Source organism: Carcharhinus amblyrhynchos, chromosome 8 (assembly GCF_965287045.1).
Source record: "Carcharhinus amblyrhynchos chromosome 8, sCarAmb.v2.hapA, whole genome shotgun sequence".
Lineage (NCBI taxonomy): Eukaryota > Metazoa > Chordata > Chondrichthyes > Carcharhiniformes > Carcharhinidae > Carcharhinus > Carcharhinus amblyrhynchos.
In genome coordinates this window covers 96001824-96024555 of record NC_137331.1, presented here as the reverse complement: position 1 = coordinate 96024555, position 22732 = coordinate 96001824, and the positions used below count along the sequence as shown (strand labels likewise).

General features: G+C 40.1%; 1 protein-coding gene across 2 annotated transcripts in view; it reads left to right on the top strand.

Moving 5' to 3' along the window:
- LOC145346798 (serine/threonine-protein kinase OSR1-like) overlaps nucleotides 1-22732 on the top strand; it is a 200711-nt gene that overhangs the window by 96439 nt on the left and 81540 nt on the right. For both annotated transcript variants that reach the window (XM_080194534.1, XM_080194535.1), the window contains exon 5: nucleotides 17750-17805. In XM_080194534.1, the coding sequence (XP_080050660.1) occupies nucleotides 17750-17805 (56 nt within the window). The remainder of the gene's footprint in view (nucleotides 1-17749; nucleotides 17806-22732) is intronic.

The window sequence follows — 22732 nt, the reverse complement described above, 5'->3', positions numbered from 1 at the left end:
AAGTTGAAAATGGGTTACATAAGAACATAAGAACATAAGAAATAGGAGCAGGAGTAGGCCATCTAGCCCTTCGAGCCTGCCCCGCCATTCAATAAGATCATGGCTGATCTGTTGTGGCTCAGTTCCACTTTCCCGCCCTCTCCCCATAACCCTTAATCCCCTCTCTTATCAAAAACCCATCAACCCGCTTCTTAAAAATATTTAGCGAGGCAGCCTCCACCACTTCAACGGGCAGAGAATTCCAGAGATTCACCACCCTTTGAGTGAAGAAGTTCCTCCTCAACTCCGTTCTAAACCGCCTCCCCTTTATCTTGAGGCTGTGCCCCCTAGTCCTACTGTCTTTTTTGAGCGGGAAAAAAAGACAGTAGGACTAGGGGGCACAGCCTCAAGATAAAGGGGAGGCGGTTTAGAACGGAGTTGAGGAGGAACTTCTTCACTCAAAGGGTGGTGAATCTCTGGAATTCTCTGCCCGTTGAAGTGGTGGAGGCTGCCTCGCTAAATATTTTTAAGAAGCGGGTTGATGGGTTTTTGATAAGAGAGGGGATTAAGGGTTATGGGGAGAGGGCGGGAAAGTGGAACTGATCCACAACAGATCAGCCATGATCTTATTGAATGGCGGGGCAGGCTCGAAGGGCTAGATAGCCTACTCCTGCTCCTATTTCTTATGTTCTTATGTAACCCATTTTCAACTTTGACACATTCTGTGGACCTTGTTCGTTCTTGGAGTTTTACCAATTTGTAATACAGCGTTTAGATTTTTTTCAAATTGAGGTGCTTAGGCTTTACAAAGTAATTTCTTGGGGTTTAAGATTGAAAAAGATTAAAATATAAAGATCAGATCTTAAAAGGCAACTTGGGATGGGCATTGAATGCTGGCCTAGCCAGCGAAGCCCACATCCTGTGAATGAAAAAAAAGCAGCCCAGAAGGCTATGTTGAGCAGCTTAATTTAAATCTGTGATAAAGGACGGTCGTTCAGTTTCAAAGCTGATGCAATGTAACAGCCACGTGATTAGAAATATGAATGGTAATTGATAGATTCTATTTCCTCTGGTTTGACCTTTGCCCATTGTGTGGTTTTACAATCATTACTTTCCATTATCCGCTCTTGACTGTTCAATGATCAATCTTGATGGCAAGAAGAGAATACTACAGTCAACCGTAACTTCATTTGATGCATGTTTCCAGCAGTAGTCATTTAAATACTGATCAGGATTGCCAATATTTGCACATTTTCTCCTCCTGAACTCAGCAATGCTAAAGTTTACATTTCCTGCTACAGCCACTCTAGTTTAGATCAACTAGCTCATTCCAATCTGATGACTAATCTTGGCACCTACATTATCTGTATAGCATAAATATGAGGCGTTTGGGCACTTGTATTATCGCAACTGGCAGTTTTGCTATTCACCAAACCCATTGAGCAGGATTTTACACTAGAACCATGGTGGGTCTGGCATTTCATAACACACATAACTAGCTAGGCAAGTAGGGGCGGGGGGTGGAGTAATCATGTGGAAGAAGATTGAGTAAATTATAGGCGCTAATTAGATAATCATAGAATGGGGTGAAAGGACAGGGATTCCAGATTTGAATATGCCAATAGATAGGACCAGTGTTTACAAAGCAGTTTTTAAAAAATAAAATGCAGTTATGGATCCTGTATCTGATTGCCTGCAGCATTCACAATGAAGCAGTTGTCAGCTCAAACAGAAATTCATATATATGATTGGATAGCCATTACAGAGACATGACTACAAGGAAACCCAAGCTGGGACCTGACTATCCAAGAGTACGTGACCTTCGAGAAGGACAAGAAGCTGGAAAAGGTGGTAGCGTAGCTCTGTTAATTAGAAGGCATTGGTACTGTAGTGAGTGATGACCTTAGTTCGAATGATCAGAATGTGGAAAATGTGGGGGTGGAAATGCTTATAGACCACCAAAGAGCAGTGATAATGTAAATCACTATCAATCAAGAAATTGGAGGATAAAAAGGTTATGTTAAAACTAAGTTCCAAGCCGTAACTAACTCCCAGGTGTCCAATATTTTCTATATGCTACAAGTATTGTTGAATCAAATTAAAAAGCAAGTAATTACTTCTGCTTATTCAATACTGAGATAGTATCTTTTCCCAACGTTGTGAATGATGCATAATTTTGAACTTGCTTTCTAATTGCAGAAATAAATAATGGTTTCCTCAGCTTGGTGTGCAGTGTTCCTGTGAAGTGCAAAGTCCATCTTCAGAATAGCTGGAATTTGTTGCCAAAAATGTAGCGCCCAGAACTGGATGCAGTACCTGAGGCCAAACTGGTGTTTCAAAGAAGTTTAACATAACTGTGTTCTTTTGTATGCTGCCACTATTAGTAAAGCCAAGGATGCTACATGGTGTATTAACTATGTTCTCACCCTGTCCTGCAACCTTCAATGATTTATGAACATGTGTCCAAATCCCTTTGCTCCTGCATTCCCTTTAAAGTTGTATGCTTTGTTTTATATTGTCTCTTTGCATTCTTTCTACCAAAGTGAATCATTTTGCACTTTCTGAATTACGTTTTTATTTGCCATTTGTCCATCCGTTCCACCAGGCTGTTTGTAGTTCTGCATATCTTCCTCACAGTTCACAATACTTCCATGTTTTATATTGTCAAAATTGTGCCCTGCATATCAAAATCAATGTCATTTATAATTGAGAAATTCTAGCACTGACCCCTGGAGAGTTCTACACTAAACCTTCCTGCCATTTGAAAAACATTCATTAATGACTATTCTGTTTCTTGTCACTCAGCTAATTTGCATCCATATTGCTACTGTCCCTTTTATTCCATGAACTTTGCTCTTTTGTTTGCGGCACTATATAAAAAGCCTTTTGGAAGTCCATGTACTGTGCATCATCAGTGTTATCCTCATCCCTCGCCAATAACTTTATCAGAATGCTCAAGAAAGTTAGTTAAATATGATTTATCCTGAACACATCCATGCTGATGTTCCTTGATGTAACTTAATTTGCATTAATGGTTATTAATATGGTCCAGAATTATCCGTTTTAGACGCTTCCCCATTTAGGTTAAACTGGCCGATTGTTGCTGGGCTTATCTTTGCATCATTTTGTTTTGAACATGAATGTAAGCTTTGCAATTCTCTAGTCCTCTGTCACCTCTTGAGGCTAGGGAAAACTAGAAGATTATGGCCAGTTCTCACCCACCCACAATTTCCACTCATTCCCCCTGTATCCTTGGATGCATTACATCCAGGCTGGTGCCTAATTGATTCAAGTGTAGACAGCCTATCCAATACTCTTCCTATTCAATTTTAAACCTTCAAGTGTCTAAACTACCTGTTCTTTTACTATAACATGCACAGCATCTTGTCACTTGGTAAAGTCAGATGCAAAGTATTAATTTAATACCTCAGCCATGTCCCTTTCTTCCATGTGTAAATCCCTTTGGTCCCTAATTAGCCGTGTTCCTCCTTTTACCATTTATTGGCTGAGAGCCATGTGGATAGCACGTCCAGAAAGGTGGTCACACTGCAGCTTAAGGACTCAGTGGCAGAGAGGGAATGGATAACTAGGCACTCCAAGAGAATTAAGCAGGTAGTGCAGGAGACCCCTGGGGCCCCACTCAGTGGTTTTCCGTTTTTGAAGTAGTTCCTCAGGAGTACATTCAGAGTCAGGTTTGTGGCATCATAAGCGGTTTGGCTGTTCAGGAGGGAAGGAAGAAGAAAAGAGCAATGGTGATAGAAAGATTCATTTGTTATGGAAATAGGTGTTTCAATGGCTGTAGACATGATTCCAAGATGGTACATTGCCTCCCTGGTGCAGTGGTCAAGGATTAAGAACATAAGAAGTAGGAGCAGGAGTAGGCCATCTAACCCTTCGAGCCTGCCCCGCCATTCAGTAAGATCATGGCTGATCTGAAGTGGCTCAGTTCCACTTTCCCGCTTTCTCCCCATAACCCTTAATTCCCTTACCTACCAAAAACCTATCTACCCGTGACTTAAATATATTTAGCGAGGTAGCCTCCACCACTTCAACTGGCAGAGAATTCCAGAGATTCACCACCCTTTGAGTGAAGAAGTTCCTCCTCAACTCCATTCTAAACTGCCCCCCCCCCCCCTTTTATCTTGAGGCTGTGCCCTCTGTCCTGTTGTCCTTTCTGAGCGGGAAGAATCTCTCTACCTCTACCCTATCCATCTCCTTCATTATCTTATACGTCTCTGTAAGATCCCCCCTCATCCTTCTAAACTCCAACGAGTACAGACCCAGTCTATTTAGTCTCTCTTCATAGTCTAACCCCCTCATCTCCGGTATCAGCCTAGTGAACCTCCTCTGCACTCCCTCCAAGGCCAAAATATCCTTGCGTAAGGATGACGCAGCATGGCTACGGGACATTCTCTGGGGAGGGTGAACAGCCAGAGATCGTGACTTGGTTAGGTAGGGGAATGGGGTCCTGCAGTCATAATTTAAGGACTGTAGAGAAAATTAGCAAGCAGGCCCTCAATTGTAGTAATTTCTGAATTACTCCCACTGCCATGTCAAAATTAGAACAAAAATAGGAAGATAGACCAGCTGAATTTGTGGTTGCAAATATGGCACATGATGGAGGACTTTAGATTCCTGGGACACATTGGAGAAGCCAGGACGGGTTATGAGAAAAGACTGACAGCCAATCCCAAAGTTGCCTTTAGGCATGTAAATAGGAAAAGGGTGGTAAAAGAAGGATTAGTGCTGATTGAGGACCAAAGGAGTTTTACACATGGAGGCTGGTGGCATGGCTGTGGTATTAAATCAATATTTTGCATCCCTCTTTACCAAGGAGGTAGATGCTACCCAGGATGTCGTGACAGATACAGAAATGCTTCCCCTGGAAAGGTTCAAAATTGATAAGGAGGAGGTGCTGCATGTTGACAATGTATGAGGATCAGATGAGATGCATCTAAGGGCATTTAAGGAAGAAAGAATGGAAATTGTATAGGTGCTGACCATGATGTCCCAGTCTTCTCTAGACTCAGGAGTGTCAGAGAACTGGAGAATTGCAAATATTATGCTCTTGTTGAAAAGAGGTCATCAGGATAGCCTGAGCAATTACAGTGCTGGGCAAGCTTCTGGAAACAATTATTTGGGTTAGAATTTGTAATCATGGCAACTGTGGGTCGATTAGGAGGCGACAGCACGATTTCCCCTTTAGGAATCCATGCTAACTAACTTGCTAAAGATTTTGAAGAGGTAACAAAGGGCTGATGAGGGTAATGAGTTGATATGGTGTACATGAACCTTCAGAAGACATTAATTATAATGCCACACAACAGATTTGAGAAAGATTATAGCTCATGGACTAAAGGACAGTAGCAACATGGATGCAAAATTGATTAAATAATAGGAAGCAGCGAGTAATGGTCAATTGATACTTTCCTGACTAGAGGAAGGTTTTTTGTGGTGTTTCCCAGGACTCGGTATTGGAATTTCCTGATATGTATTCATGTAGATCTTGGTGGGGAGGGGACAATTTCAAAGTTTCTGGATGACACAAAACTTGGAAGCATTATATACTGTAATTAGGAAAGTGTGGAATTTCAAAAAGACGTAGAAAAGTTGAAGTGGGCAGATAGGCGTCAGATGAAATTCAGTGTGGAGAAATGAGGTGCTGCATCTGAGTAAGAAAAACATGGGTAGGCAATATAAAATGAAGGGTAAAATTCTTAAAAGGAGTGGAGGAGCAGAGAGACCTGGGTATGCATGTGCATAGATCATTGAAGATGGAGAGCAGTTAATAAACTATATAGATATTCTTGGCTTTATTAATAGGTGCGTACAGCACAAGTGGGGAGGTTATGCTGAACTTGTACAAGACACTAGTTGGATCTTAGTTGGAGTATTGTTGACAGTTCTAAGTGTGACAATAAAAGGAGAATTTGAACACATTGGAAAGAATGCAGAAGAGGTTTACGAGAAAGGTCCCAGGGCTGAAAAACTACTGTTATGACGATAGATTGAAGAGTTTGGGACTGTTCTCCTTGGAGAGAAGGCTAACAGGAGAGTTGATACAGATGTTCAAAATCATGATGGGACTGGATAGAGTAGATTGTTCTAGCTCACAAAAGGATCAAAAACAAGAGGGCACAGATTTAAAGTGACTTTCAAAAAAGTAAATGTGATTTTTTAAAAAATCTTTTCATACAACAAACGATCAAACGTGTGGTTGAAAGAAGTGAAAGTGTAGTTGATGTAATTTAAATGGATTTTAGAAAAGCCTTTGAGAAAGTCCCACATGGAAGACTGAGAAGGTTGAAGCACATGGAATTCAAGGAAAATTGGCGTGATTGATCCAAAACTGGCATAGTAAAAAGACAGCAAGAAGTCTCTCAACACCAGGTTAAGCCCAAGCTAGTATTTGGCAGCACTAGCTTTCAGTCTCAAGCTCCATCAGGTGAGTAAAGACTTGTATTCACAAACAGGGCATATAAAGACCACAAATTCAATTTGTAAAATAATGGCTGGAATGCGAGTCTTTACAAGTAATCAAGTCTTAAAGCTACAGTGTGAGTGGAGAAAGGGCCAAGCATAGGTTAAAGGGGTGTGTACTGTCTCCAGCCAGGACAGTTAGTGAGATTTTGCACTTCCAGGCAAGTCTTGGGGGTTACAGATAGTGTGACATGAACCCAAGATCCCGGTTGAGGCCGTCCTCACGTGCGGAACTTAGCTATCAGTTCCTGCTCAGCGATTCTGCGTTGTGTGTGGTGAAGGCTGCCTTGGAGAACGCTTACCTGAAAATCAGAGGCTGAATGCCCGTGACCGCTTAAGTATTCCCCAACTGGACAGGAACACTTCTGCCTGGTGATTGTCAAGGGTGTTCATTCACCTGTTGTCATAGTGTCTGCATGGTCTCCCCAGTGTACCATGTCTTGGGACATCCTTTCCTGCAGCATATCAGGCCGACAATGTTGGCCGAGTTGTAAGAGTAAGAACATAAGAAATAGGAGCAGGAGTAGGCCAACTAGCCCTTCGAGCCTGCCCCGCCATTCAATAAGATCATGGCTGATCTGTCGTGGCTCAGTTCCACTTTCCCGCCCTCTCCCCATAACCCTTAATCCCCTCTCTTATCAAAAACCCATCAACCCGCGTCTTAAAAATATTTAGCGAGGTAGCCTCCACCACTTCAACGGGCAGAGAATTCCAGAGATTCACCACCCTTTGAGTGAAGAAGTTCCTCCTCAACTCCGTTCTAAACCCCCCCCTTTATCTTGAGGCTGTGCCCCCTAGTCCTACTATCCTTTCTGAGCGGGAAGAGTCTCTCCACCTCTATCCTATCCATCCCATTCATCATCTTATACGTCTCAATGAGATCTCCCCTCATTCTTCTAAACTCTAACGAGTACAAGCCTAATTTATTCAGCCTCTCCTCATAGCTCAACCCCCTCAACTCCAGCATCAGCCTAGTAAACCTCCTCTGCACTCCCTCCAAGGCCAAAATATCCTTGCGTAAGTACGGCGCCCAAAACTGCACACAGTACTCCAGCTGCGGCCTCACCAATGCCCATGTACCTGGTAGATGGTGTTCCCACGTGAGATGATGGCATCTGTGTCGATGCTGTGGCACGTTTTGCAGAGGTTTCTGTGGCAAGGTTGTGTGGTCACTGTTCTCCTGAAGGCTGGGTAGTTTGCTGTGGACAATGATCTTTTGAGGCTGTGTGGTTGTTTGAAGGCAAAAAGTGGGAGTGTGGGTATGGCTTTGGCCGTATGTTCGTCTTCATCAATCACGTTGAAGGCTCTGGAGGAGCAGCTTGAGACTCCAAAAGTTAATGCTGCCAAATAAACCTGTTGGACAATGGCGGAGCAGGCTCGAAGGGCTAGTTGGCCTACTCCTGCTCCTATTTCTTATGTTCTTATGTTTAACCTGGTGACGTGAGACTTCTTACTGAGATTACTCCAGTCCAACACCGGCATCTCTGTATCATTAGTAATGGTATACAAGAGGTGATGGTAGAGGTCTGTTTGAGTGACTGGAAGTCAGTGTCCAGCAGCATACCACAAGATTCAGTGCTAGCACCGTCATTGTTGTTATATGTGTAAATTATGTACATGATGTTATGGGGGAATGATGAGCAAGTTTGCAGATGACACCAAGATTGGAAGGATGCTTAATAGTGAAGAAGTAGGTTGTGGATTACAGGAAGCTATAGATGGGTTGGTCAGATGGACAGAGCAGCTGCAGATGACATTTAACCCTGATAAGTGTGAGATGATGCACTGTGAAAGAAGAAACAAGATAAGGGAGTATTTGGTGAATGGCAGGACACTAGGAAGCTCAGAAACTAATAGATCTTGGGGTACTTATTCACATCATCTAGAAAATGGCAGAGTCAGTGAGTAGGATAGCTGAGGCAAATGGGACACTTAAGAGCAACGAGATAACGTTGGAGCTGTGCAGAATGTTGGTTAGGCCACAGCTGGAGTACTGTGTGCAGTTCTGGTCACCTTGCTATAGGAAGGATATGATTGTGCTAGAGGTGGTACATAAGAGGTTCACCCGGATGTTGCCTAGGATGGAGCATTTGAGCTAAAAGGAAAGTGCTTAGATTGTTTTCTTTAGAGCAGTGAAGGCTGAGGGGGAACGTGATTTGAGGTGCGTAAGGTTATGAGGGATATTGACAAGGTGAGTAAGAAGCAGCTGCTCCCCTTGTTTGAGGGGTCAATCACGCTGAATACTTCTGGGGTGAGGAGAAGGCAATTTGAAACAAAAGTCACTTAGCAGGTGGTGGGAATATGAAATGCACTGTCTGGGAGGGTGATGGAGGCTGGAAACCTTACAACCTTTAAGTAGTATTTGAATGTACTCTTGAAACATCATTACATCCAAGCATATGAGACAGGTGCTGGAAAATGGGATTAGTGCAACTTTAGTGGTAGTTATTGTCAGTGCAAACTTGATGGGCTGAAGAGCCTTTTCTGTGCTGTATGACTCTATAGGAGGGATTCTTTTCTGCCACACTCGTCTCAAAGTCAACATCAAATTCTGCCCTATGACTAGTTCAGGTCTGGAATGCACTGCCTGAAAGTGTGGTAGAGACAGGATTAATTGAGATATTCAAGAGGGAATACACTAAGTCATGCTTGTTTGGTGAGCCTGTGAAATGGCCACCACCTGCGCCATAGCAATTCTATGATTCTTAGATTTATATGACAGTTGAATAATTTTGTGTTCCCTTTTAGGTTAGCTAGTAGTCCCATCTCTTATATGCAGTTTGCTTCTCATACTTCTTCAGTTCTCCTCAAACCTTCTGTGCTCACCCTGGTTTATGACAGTATTATCCATCCGACATTTGTCATTAAAATACTTTCACATCTTCGCCTCTGTTTCTTTTGTCATCCAGGCAGCCCTGTATTTGTTAGCCCTGTCTTCTTTGGCGAGAGTATATCTCGAGTATGACCAAGCTATCCCTTCTTTAAAGGCAGCCAGCCCTTTGTTCACTTACAGTTTTGCCTGCCAACTTCTGATTCATTAGAACAAAGCCAGAGGAACGAAGGGTTAGAATTATGATGAAAGTCAGAAAAATAGGAGTTTGTTTCACTTGAGCAGTTGGGATTAAAGGGAGCATAATGAAGGTTTTCTTGACTAAATATATAATTCTATCTGTTTGCAAATAACATTTTTTGTCGTCGAGATTTGCCTACATTGTTAAGGGTTTGAGAGAAGATTAAATATTTGGAATCATCTAGATTTATTAGGAGGATGCAAGTACTTTTTCCAGCATTGCAGCTTGTTTTGGTTGTTGGAGTAATGGATAATTGCATCTGTATTCACACCATTAAACCACTTACTTTAGTTCCAGCTTTTAATCTTCCCTTGATTATCTTCTATTAACTGTATAAATTCTGAATCCATCAGTTTTGAGTATTTCTTATTCTATATTTGATTAACATCTTAATCCCACAAGACTGCATCCTATCTCATCCTTATTTCCCATATAAATCGTCTGCATCATTGGATCAGAACTTGCAACTATCCATTGCTTGTGTAACTTCATCTCATTTTGAAGTTGTAAATGCCATCCAAATGCGAACTTGGCTTTTCTAATTGTAGCAGATAGCTGTGGTTTGCTGAGCCTGGTGTGTTGGAATCTCAGTCCTGTCTTCTCAAAATTGCTGAAGTTTGACTCATGTATCACTTTGTGATTATGGATATTTAGAATCTTGGTGTAAAATTAGGACGTGCGTTTAAAATAAACCTTCAGTTTTCCATTTTTTTCCTCTGTGGAAAGAGTGCGTAATTTGCTGGCAATATTAATTTAAAACTGGGAAAAGTGTAGCCAGCAAATAAATAATTACACCAAGTAGAACAGTGACTAATTATGAAGTGTAGTGTACACATCCTGAGCATCCAATTGTAGGAATGATGTTAAATCTATGGTAATGGTGCGCTGAAGATTGATGAGACAATGCAGTGAATGAGAAGTTATAGTTATGAATAAGTGTTTTAAAAATTCAGTGCTTCTTTACAAGTGCAGCTGAGGAAATCTAATTGAGACTTCTAAGAAGTTTTGAAGTTCAATACTGTTTTCACTGGTTGGCAGATTGATGTTGCCAATATTTAGCTCATGATTCATATGTTTTAGAACATAACTTTGGTTTAGGAATTAAAGTTCTAAATTGGGACATCTGGTTAAGGAATTGGTTGCCATCTCAAATGAATACAATTCATACAAGCTTGGCTTCAATTAACTGACCATAAGAGAAATACAGGATAGTGGGGGGAAAACATTAAACAATGGGTGATCCATTTGTGGACCTCTTGGGTAGAGCTAGGTTGACTATTATCTCAAAATAAAACTTTAAGCTAGCAATGCTAGAAAACAGGTATAAATTGCAGAATTGAAGAGTTATGTTGAAGGTAAAATAATTCATTTCCATTTCTAGTTGAATCATTGTGAAGCATGTACTGTTACCATGATGACAGTGATTCAGGGCAGAGCCTTGATTAGAAGGTTATTTTGTTTAAATTCATCTGCATGTGTTTGCTGACACATGCAAACAGTTCCATTTGGATTTCATGAGGGGGGGAAGTCAGCTGGAAGATTTGCTGTAGTTTACAGCTAGTGGAAAGAATCTTCAGTGGTCCTCACAGAGCCTTGTGGCAGAAAGCAGTTGGCAGAGTCAGCTTGGAGACCTATGGGAAGTTGGATATCTGCTGGCAGCCCAAACAAGGAGCTGAGGCACCTAGAGTCATGAGCTCTATAAAGTAAAATATAGAGAATCATGTAGCCAAAATGCTAATGAAAGTACTCCCATAGAATCTTACTCCAGAATAGATGGAATACTAAGGAGAATTAAAATAAATTCTGAAGGGCTATGGCATATCTTTTGGATGATCCCAAGAAAAGTGGTTTAACCTTCAAGATTTTATAAGGTGAGGACGAAACTCTTGGATGAAATAAAAAGTAAAACTAAGTGTATTGTAAAATATTTTGTTACTGTTGATATTGTTTACTTTGTCTAATCTTTTTGATAGACAACAACGTTTGATTTTATTAAATCCTTGTGGCTTAGTTCTGTCAGTTAATTGCTGGATGTTTAGAATAGTCCCTAACAGGCTTGTAACATTAGTAGCAAGGAGCTGCATAGCATAGGATTATCACTAACAGCTGGAAAGAGTAAATTGGAAGAAATTCTTCCATCAACTGGTTGTGAAGCATGGAATTCACAAGTGGCTGGTTGGGCAAAAGAGTATAGCATCACTTTTACATAGGACTAAATAGAATATACAGTACACAAATTGGACCTTCAATCCAAGCAGTCCTTGCTGGCAATTACACTTCAGTGAAGTTTTCTCCTGCCTTTTATCCAGATCAGTAGAACTCTGTTCCCTCCTCCCTCAAATGCTTATATATGTGGCCTCCCTTTAAAAACTTTTGTACTAGTGACTTCAATCACTCCCTGTGGTAATGAGTTTCATCTAATCACTTTTGATAGCTTTCGTGCATTTATGGAATCATTTGCTCTTTCCCTTAAGTGGAAGTGCATACTCTGTGGCTGCTCTAATAAAACATTTCATAATTTTAAAACCCCTCACCTTTTCCTCTTTGAGACTCAGCCTTTTTAGTCTTTCCTTATGGGTATAACCCCTCATTTCTAATATCATATTTATAAATTCTTTATGAACCTTTTCATTTCTTTTATGGTGATTTTATATTATGGAGCCCAAAACTGTACACTGTAGTTTGTTGGTCTAACCAATGTTTGATAGTACAACTTCTCTACTCAGTTTTATCCCTCTAGAAATTATTTTTTAATGACCAGGGTCTTGGAATATTTTTAAGGCAGAGGAGGACAGATTCCTGGTAAGCAAGGGGATGATGGGAGGCTGGTTGTAGATATGAGGTTATTATTAGATTAGCCATGATCTTTCAATTGGTGGAGCAGTCTCCTTCGTAAGTTCATATAATCTTATTAATCGGAATTGCTATTTTTGTTTTGTGAACTAAAACTCCTGATCCATTTGCTTCTTCACTTAAATTTTTATTTTCTAACTGAAGCATGGAATTTAACAAAAACAGTACATTGCATGTGATGAAATTGATTTGCCCTCTTTTTATCTCATTCTGAAAGTTTATTAATGCTTTGTAATGCATTACATTGCTCCTCAGCATTGAATATGATTTCCCCCACCTTACAAGCCATCATCAAATTTGGGCTCATCTGCAATTTAGAAATTGAGTTTTAGTTCTAAAGTCTGAAACAGTGGTCCCATCTTTGGTCATTCTAGGATTCCATCTTCCACCTTGTGTCATTCTGAATAGCTATCCATAACCCTTATTCCCTGCTTTCTGTCCTTTCTGCTACTGAGTCCCCGGCATTGGATGTTCTCACCTTAAGTTAAACGCCTGCCATCTATGATCTCTCTTCACAAATCCGTTTGTCCACAGGAAAGAGTTTGTATACCCAATTGTCCATGGCATCCAAATCTTTACTGAGCTGCAGTATTGGTCCTGAAATATCTTCAACAATTGGAAAAAAAAATTGTATGGCGGTTCACTTTAAAATACTTGTTTACCATTTTCAAAGGATTACAGGTGAGGGAAAGCACCTAAATATAAGGGTTTGACTTCCTAGCTAGTGGTCGAATTTGAACCATATAGATCGGGGATTGGGTAATCATCTTGTGAGCTGCTTCATAGGTTAAATGTTTTCAGGGTATAGTTTGTGGAAACAACAATAGCTTTGGGTGTAAGGGTTAAGTGTATCTTTTTTTAATGAAGTGTGAATAAGCCAAGCTGCTAAATAACATGCTTGCAGTGCCAAACAATTATATGCTGGGTAAAGGTAAGACTCTAATTGCATATTGTGGCCTTGAAGTTTTTGTTTATAATTGCATTCAAGGGCATGCTTTTTTTTTTGATGTTTGGGATATGAGTTTGAGGGATGTCATTGCTCAGGCGACATAGTTACAGAGTTGGCAAGGTTTCTGCATCTGCAAGAGTAAAACTTAGATGTACAGCAAGTATGGAATTTTGGCAATGGCTGGAATCTATTTAATTCACTCCCCGTTATAAATTATTTTCGCTGTTTGTGATTTTGCTTTTTGAGAGTTCATAGGAAGATAACCACCAGACTTCACTGTTTTTGTTGGACGATTATGTGGCATCTTCCAGAAATCCAGATAACTTATAGCTGTGTAGAGTTTGCACGTTCTCCCTGTGTCTCTGGTTTTTTTCCAGTTGCTCCAGTTTTGTCCCACAGTCCAAAGTTATGCAGGCCAGGTGGATTAGTCATATTAAAATTGCTCTTTAGTGCCCAAAGTTTAGGGGGATTAATGGGGTCAGATTATAGGCTGGGGCAATGGTTGGCCTGGGTAAAATGTTCTGTTGGAGTTGGTGCACACCCAACAGTCCAAATAACCACCTTCTGCACTGTCAGTGGTTCTATCTACAATATTATCCTTGCTTGCTTTCTTGATTTTTTAGTTTGGTCAACAAAGGCTTTCCCTTTTGAAATCCATGCTGACTTATTGTTACCTCTCAATGCTTTCTATTTTCTTCTTGAACAGGTAGGAATTTCATTCCCTTTTCTCTTCTCTTTATCCCCTTCTGACCAGCAATTTAAGGGTAGTTGAAATTCCTCATGATTATTCTGTTTTAACTCATTTTCCTAATTTTGCATTTTTCATTTTTAACTACTTGCTCTGTAAGCCTCTTCCATCTGTGTAATGGGTCCTTTTTCTTTTCTCTGTCTTACCTGATTACATTGTTTTCTATTGCTGTTAATTTATCCCTAAATTTATACTTGTACCACCTTCCATTTTCCCCTCAACTTCCCTAAATATGTTAAACTTTGCCCTGTTCAGTTCCTAGTCCTTTTTTCCTATGCTATAGCTCATTGGTTAATTCTTAGTAAATCTGGTTCATGAACACTGTTGCTTCCAGATCCCCTCTTTATTACAGACATTTGTACAGTTTTGGTTGCTCCTGGTTGCATATCCCATTATTTTTAATTATCCCTTTAATTACCCATCAGCAAGCATGGGATCATGATTGGGGAAATTAGATGCAGGGTTCAAAAGGATTGATACGACTTCATGGGAGTCGTGAGGGTTAGTAGGAGCAAGGACATGACGGCATAGTGGTTAGCACTGCTGCCTTTCAGTTTCAGGGACCTGGGATCGATTCCTGGGTTGGGTCACTGTTTGTGTGGAGGCTGCACATTTTTCCTCTAAAGATAATGCGGGTTAGGTTGATTAGCCATGCTAAATTGCCCCTTAGTGTGTCCCAGGATGTGTAGGTTAGAGGGATTAGTGGGGTAAATATGTGGAGTTATGGAGATAGGGCCTGGTAGGGTGGTTGTTGGTGCAGACCCAATTTCTGCACTGTAGGGATTCTATGGTCTATGATTCTATTCTAATACAGAATTTGGGAGATAAGGATTTGAATAGTGGTGTAAGGAAAAGTTACAATAGAGCATGGTTGCAATATTTGCATGAGATTATATGTGGCAATTTATGAAATGAAGTTCAACTAAATTTCATTGCAATGACTAAGTTGCAAATGTCAGTGCCTAAATAAGGAGGAGTTCCCAAACCCAATACCTATAAGGAGGAATGAGGTAAGTTCCCAAGTTGACTTTATCTGAGTATAAACAGCAACACTCTTAACAGAGCTAGCCTTATGAGAGTTATACAGATGTTGAAAGGAACAAATGGAAATAATTGTGTCATACAATGTCACAATTGTCAGGCACAAATAAAGCTTCATTGTAACTGAGTGTGATCAAAATGGTGGTGCAGCATCATGGACACCACTGGTGTTATTTAATATCCATTTCCCAAATCATAGTTAATGTTAAGTCTGACTTATCAGAACTAAACTCCGAGAATTAAAATATAAAATATTGATTAATTGTAGCATTTGAAACAAGTGATTGTCACCAAATGCTTGTAGTCAGGAATGAGAGTTAAGTGTGCTACTAAGAAATTTTGTGTAACGGAATTTGCAATACTAGGTTTCCAACGTTGTGTTTTTAAGGGAAGCTTGCACGCAAACCTCCAGCGAGGAGCAAGGTCAAGTGCCACTGTAGCCGGTGGTACTGACATTACAGTTCTAGACTCGTTGCTTCAGACATGGAGTTCCTTCCTTTTAGTGATGTCACTGGACTGATTTAAAGCAATATATCTTGAACCTTTTTTGTTGAGAGCCCCCTTTTCAAATAGGCTAGTAATCACGGGGTGGTGGGGGGGGGGGGGAGGGGGACATGTAAAACGAGTGAGCACTGCATGTGAGTGTGCTGATAATTTTAAGAAAACCGATATCCACTTAGAGCTTTCAGTCAGTTGGGTGTGCCTGCTGCTTATTGTGGAGTCTGTTTAATCTCCCCTCCTAGATGAACCAGCAAGCCCACTCTGTGCTGTGCTTATGGCTGCACTGTGCTCTTGTCTCCTGGTTGGCATTTCACATTGTGTGTGGACTCCCTGGAAGTTCTCTCAAAACCCCATTTTGGGAATTACTAGTTTAAAGGCAAGAAGATGCAACATAGCCATGTACATGGGGCTTGAAACCTTGACTTAGTCAAGAATTTACAACTCTTTGGCTTGCCTTGCTTCTTGAAGTATGGCTCTGTCTGTCCATGATTAGTGTGTCCTATTCTATATGTCTAGTCCATTATATTCAGAAGAATGCTAATGTACACACCTAATCAAATTATCTGATTTAATTGGATGTTATGGATTTCCATGACCGAGAATGACCAAACTGTGTGCAGTAATCGTCAAAGTAAATTACATATGTCTGCTGCTAAATTGTGCCATGGCACATTTACCACCTAACTGTTCTTTTAATTTAAGAATTGTACATAACCTTTTGATCATAAGACTAAAACCAGTGCTAATCCCATGTTGTCTCTTTAACACTTTCGTTCAAACAGCTAACTAACTGGTTTAGAAATTGGTTAATGCTTCAATTAGTAACTAATGAATCCATCACTAAGTAAATAGTGGAAGGTCTGCCCCTCCACTACCCAACGTCATCTTCTGTCACAGCTTACCCTCTAATTTCAGCTTCTGTGCTGTTTGACCATTCACACCTTTTTATTCTCTTTGGACTGCCAATAGCAGCCTTTCCCCTTGTTTTTATGGCTATGACTCATCTTTTATTCCCTCAGTCTGCAGTATAAATATTTCCCACTTTCTATGTCTTTTATCTTTGACAAAGGGTCATCTGGACTTGAAACATCAGCTCTTTTCTCTCCTTACTGATGCTCCCAGACTTGCAGAGATTTTCCAGCATTTTCTCTTTTGGTCTTTCACCCCATATTCTCCTCTATTCTAACAAAGGGGCCCAATTTTTTCTTTCCTTATTGTTATATTCTATTGAATCTAATGCTGTATCTTCTGTTGCCTTGGACTGCTTATGATATTGAGCCAAAACTACTTTACACAACTGTGGCCTTAAGTATTATACAGATTTACTGTTACACTGATCTATTCTTGAGACATGACAGAATTAACTAAAATAATTCTCATCCCAAGAGCTTAAATTATACTTTTTATTACAAGTAATGTATAGGAGTTCAATCCATAATTTCTCTTTTGCTGTGAAAGCTCTAGTGAAGGATCCAGGCCCCAGATGGCTAGCACCAAGTACAAAAAGAGAGGAGAAAGGAAGTGGTTAATTCAAAGGTTATGATTTGTTATCACCAATTCATTTAGGTGATGGTGAGACTTTTGGGACTCAGTAAATGAGTCACTAACAAAAGTTTCAGCCTCTTGCTTTGTCCTAGTAGCCGCAACAATTATATGGGTAGTCCACTAGAGCTTCTGATCTATCACGATGCCTCATCTTCAACCTCATAAGGAATCGGTACATTCCTACACCAGTGAATGTCATGCGGAAGTAGTTAGAGACTATTTCAGTATATCTGCTAGTTTAGCACAATATTGAAGCTTCTAGCTCCTTCACTGTACAAAAGAGAAACTTTAAAAGCAACAGTAACAAGCCAGTCTATTGTTATGCTTTCCTTTTCAGTTAACCCTTCTATAGAGAGAACAATATGCATGAGCTAAAGTGATATCTGTTTTAAAAGTATCTGTCAATTGTAAGTTGCTGGAATCAGTTACTATGGCAGGGAAGAAGACCATTCAGTCAGAGTTGGAAACTCTATTTTTAAGATTCCTCCTTCACACTGGAATTTTCTAATAACAGCTGGTACTGTGGAGGAATTTTTCCCCTTTTGATTCCTGCACAGCTGAATTCCTTTATTTATCTTGCAGAGACTTGAAGGCAGGAAACATTCTTCTCGGCGAGGAAGGCTCGGTACAAATTGCAGGTAATTACTAGTCGGTGCAATGAATCATTTTCAATGCATTAAGTAGCTAAAGTGTTGGCATGATTGCTGTAAATTCTGTAAAACTACAAAAGTAAAGGGATATATGACTTTGGATTTTAACTGATTTGGGTTTCATTTGATATAAATTCAAGCACGTGTACGCACTGACTCTCTCAGGCAAACATTGAACAGATCACACTCAAAACAAATGTGTACATGTACATTTCTGCAGTCAAGGGCATGCTCTCACAACAAAGATACATATCCACTCAATTCTCTTGTAGATGGAAGTTTACTTCAAGCATGTGTGCGCCACTTATCCCAGATAGACGTTAAAAAATCCACTGATTATAGTTCGTTCAAGTCAAGGCATCTAGTGTCAGTGTGAAACGCTCTTGAGCCAATTATAGCATGCTCCCTCAACTCTGCCCTAATAATGTGCTCCACCTATATTTGATTTATTGTCACGCATTGGTATACAGGGAAAAGTATTCTTTCTTGTGTGCTATACAAAGCATATCGTTCATAGAGTACGTAGAGGAGAAGGAAAGGAGAGGGCACAGAATATAGCGTTACATTTATAGCCATGGTGTAGAGAAAGATCAACTTAATATAAGGTAGCTCCATTCAAAAGTCTGACAGAAGCAAGAAAGAACCTGCTCGAGTCATTTGATATGTGACCTCAGACTTTTGTGTCTTTTTCCCAGCAAAAGAAGGTGGAAGAGAGTATGCCTGAAGTGCGTAGGGTCATTGATTATGCTGGCTGCTTTTGAGGCAGCAGGAAGTGTGGGCAGAGTCCATGGATGAGTGATTTGATGTCACCAGGTTGATTTGCATGGTGGACTGGGCTATGTTCACAACCCTTTGTAGTTTCTTGCTGTCTTAAGTCAGGATTCATCAGGTGAAGGGACAACACTCCGAAAGCTCATGCTACCAAATAAACCTGTTGGACTTTAACCTGGTGTTGAGATGACTTATTGTGTCTTAAGTCAGAGTAGGAGCCATACCAGGCTGTGATGCATTCAGAAAAGGTGATTTCTATGGAGCATCTGTAAAAGTTGAAAGAGTCGTAGCCAAATTTCCTCCTGAGAAAATAGAGGTGTTGGTGGGCTTTCCTATCTATAATGTTGGTATGGAGGGACTTCTGAAGTCGATGACTATCTTCATTTTACTGACATGAAGGGAGAGATTATTGTCATCGCACCAGTTCACCAGATTCTGTCTTTCCTGTACTCTGTCTCATCATTGTTTGAGATCCAATCCACTACAATTAGAGGGCGGCTTCCAACCTTTCATTTTCCATTTCCAACAGTGTGTTGCCTCTGTGAAATGCTCAATGTAATGCAATTCAATTCAGTGTGAAATTAAAAATCTAATTATTCCAGCAGCAGCTGTGGGAGTGTATTGAATAGCTGAAAATTGGTAGATATAATTTTAAAAGTCAGTGCACTGAATGTTGTTAAATGAATGTTTGCAATTTTTTCTTTATCAAAACTCCACTGATAAACTGACATGATGTGGGTTGTGTGAAGAACTGTGAATAACTATTTTTGTCCATTTTAGTAATATTTGTATCTAACACAGTAGTAATGCCTTGGGGTGGAGGAATAAAAACGAAATCCAGACGAGAGAACCAAATCAATGTGGGTTAGGTTGCTTGGCCATGCTAAATTGTCCCTTAATGTCCCAAAATGTGTAGTCAGGAGGATTAGCAAGATAAATATATGGCGTTACGGGCATAAAACCAGGGTAAGATTGTTGTTGGTGCAGGTTTGTTGAGCCAGTGGCCTCCTGCACTGCAGCGATTCTAATTCTACAGTGAACTTGAAATAAGAAAACTGGTTAGAATGCTTCATTTTTTATATCAACGTAAAACTGATGGCGATCCATAGCACCACCTTAAGCATAGTTCTGAGGAATTAAACATCAACATATTAAACTGTTTCCTCTTTTCAGGTACTGACTAACTTTGTTTGTTTCCCCTGTATTTTCCATTTTTGTTTTGGAATTCCCAACGTTTAGGGGTTTCTGTTTGTTCTCTGGTGCAACATAACATTTTTCTACAACTTGAGAGTCTTTTACTTATCACAACTATCAAATCCATGTCGCCTTCTGCCCATCCCCTCCCGTCCAGTTAACAGGCATCAGGATGCTGGATCAGTTGAAATTTTCTGATTGTAGTGGTATAATCTTTATGGTGATGACAGAATGGTTTGCTGCCAACTGAATAAGCCATGAACTGGTACTTTAGGTGAAATAATCTACTGGTTGGAGTCTGAAACAAGCATTATTTGTAATATTTGGATGCAATTATCAAAATAACATCTTGATGTCTGATAGTATTTCAAACTCTGAACCAACTTAATCAGCACCTGATGTCTCTTTTTGCAAACACGCTGAGTAACAGATGCAGAGGGAGGTGTGTTGGAGGATGAGTGGTACCATAGTCTGAACCAAAGATTTGCATGAAAGACTGATGAGGAACACCCTGAGCTGTTCAAAACCCTCTCTCTTAGCTGATGGTTTCAAAGCAGTACTGGCCAGCAAAGCTTGCTGTGGCTTGAGGTGATGTGCGACTGGAGAATTAGAAGTAATCCTTTTAAACCACAGACTAGAATAATGTGTAAGTTGGATCGCTAGTAACTTATCATTAATCTATAATCTTAAAAGTTTTCATTAATAAGATCGGGTGAGTGTTCTAGAAGTTCACACGGGCTGAATTTGTCTTCATCTGAACCCATTTTGTGAATCCTTCAGGAACCACCTGAATGAATACATTATTAAGACTGGGAATGCAGATTGTAACAAATGACATTGCATTGTGTGAACACAATGGCTGCTGTAGGTTCAGGGCTTGGATTTGCAGTCTTATTTTTGATGGACCCCTGAGGCTCATTTGTGCAGAACTTATTGATTGTAATTATTTGTCTGATCCAGAACTTTTTGGTATTGCAGAATGTCTGTGATTATTTGTCCAAGTAAATATAGAAATCTTGTTGTCCACACCAGTGGGAATTTGTGGTGCCACCAATGACGCACCCTTGCTGCAGGTATCACAATGGTGAGGGGTGTGCTGAGCAGGAAATCCAATCGACAATGGTGGGACTATAAGACCTTGTTGGCAGCAAGCACCGTGCGGCCACAAAACACCGCAGAGGGGGAGAAAAATCCCACCCAAAGTTTCCTCGTCATGTCAAGACTGACTAATAACTGTGGTTGAAGGCTTAAAAGGATTTTTTCCAAGAGAATCCCAAGAAGCCAATATTTAAATTCCACTGTGCAGTTGCACTTGGTGTTGGGAGCAGTTGAGATTCACTTGCATTCACTCATTAAGTTGCACTAAACTCATGCTCCAAATTTTAAATCTGTGTGACCTGTGGACATTGGTATTAAATTAGTACACGTGAATTTTGGCTACACTGAACATATGTACTTAAATGAAAAGCCTTGAAGTTGTAAAGATTGAAATGCGCACTTTGTAGGCAGCAAACTTTCGTAACGTGTCATTGTGATTGAGGGGTGGTCGATATATTTGTACACCAGATCTCTACATGTAGCATTTAAGCTGACATCCATGATTAACTGTTGCTTTTCAATTCCTATCTGAGTGTTTTGTTTTTTCTTGGTTCAATTTCAAGTATATGTTGTGTACAGGTTTTTAGATGCAAACTTGTGAGCAGCTGTTCCAGTGTAAGGTGTTCATGTAATTACACATTATTGCCCTAATTAAGACAACTGACTCAACAGTCCAACATATAATTTCTCTTATTTATGCTTGGTGTCTATTACAATTCTGCTGGAAAGCATTTTGGAATGTTCCCCTTTTATATTATATGTATTTTAAAGGTGTTAAAAATGCCCCAAATTGTTTCCTATTTCTTATGTCAACTGACCTACTGGGTGTAGTATTTTTTGTTTGTTCTGTTTTCTCAATATTCAGGTGAGGCACTTGATGTGAAGGATATATGATTGTGTGCACGCATTTGATTTGAGAAGCCAATGTTAACTGAGGTGGCAATTTGATATATTGCTATGATCAAATTGGATCAAAAATATGATCATATTCATTGATCATGATTTAAACTTTTAATAATGGTGGAAGTGTATTGTTGACAGAACAATCGCACGTCACTATAGAGGCGGCCAAATCAAATTTACCCATCTCTAGTCTGTCACTTGTATTATTTATGAACATAGTACTATACTGTCATTCACTTTATTAAAAAAATTATCCTAGTTCTATCTAAAGAGCCGTACTGACACTGAGCTGCGATTTCATAAATTTAATGAAATCTGGCCTCCCACTGCAGCTGTACTTATCACATGCTGTCGTGACCGATCCTGTACATGTGCGACTACAAGCTTTGATAGAATGGTAATTTAGCCAGCCTGTGTTGTAGTAACAAGTATAGTAAAAGCGGACTTTAAAGAAAGACAATTATTTTCTATCGCATTTCCTTCCCTTTATTTTCCCCAGAGTAGCACAATGATTTGGAGTATTTTTATTGTACAACAGGAGAACTAACATGATAAATTGCAAACGCTAGAAATATTCTAAGCTGGAAATGACAGTACTAAGTATGTTAGTTTTGTAGCAAAGGAGGAGCTTAAAATTTTAAGCCTACCCCATCATCAGTGTTAGGTGGGGATCCCGTCTGCTTCGTTGTCATCAGCTGGTTACAAGTTTCTGTCATGGGTCTTCATACATCTGAACAGACCATTCTGCACCTGCAGATCTTTGGGCACTAGGAATACAGAATTCACCTTTTTCTTTTGCTTCTTTGCTGCTGCTTGGCCTTTTTAAGGCATTTGGACTCTAAGCATGATGCAGCTTGACAAGCAAATTATCACCACCTTGAATGATTGGTAACAAACTCCTGCCAGTCATTAATGTCAATGTTGCCCTGCTTCAAGAACTTCATGATGT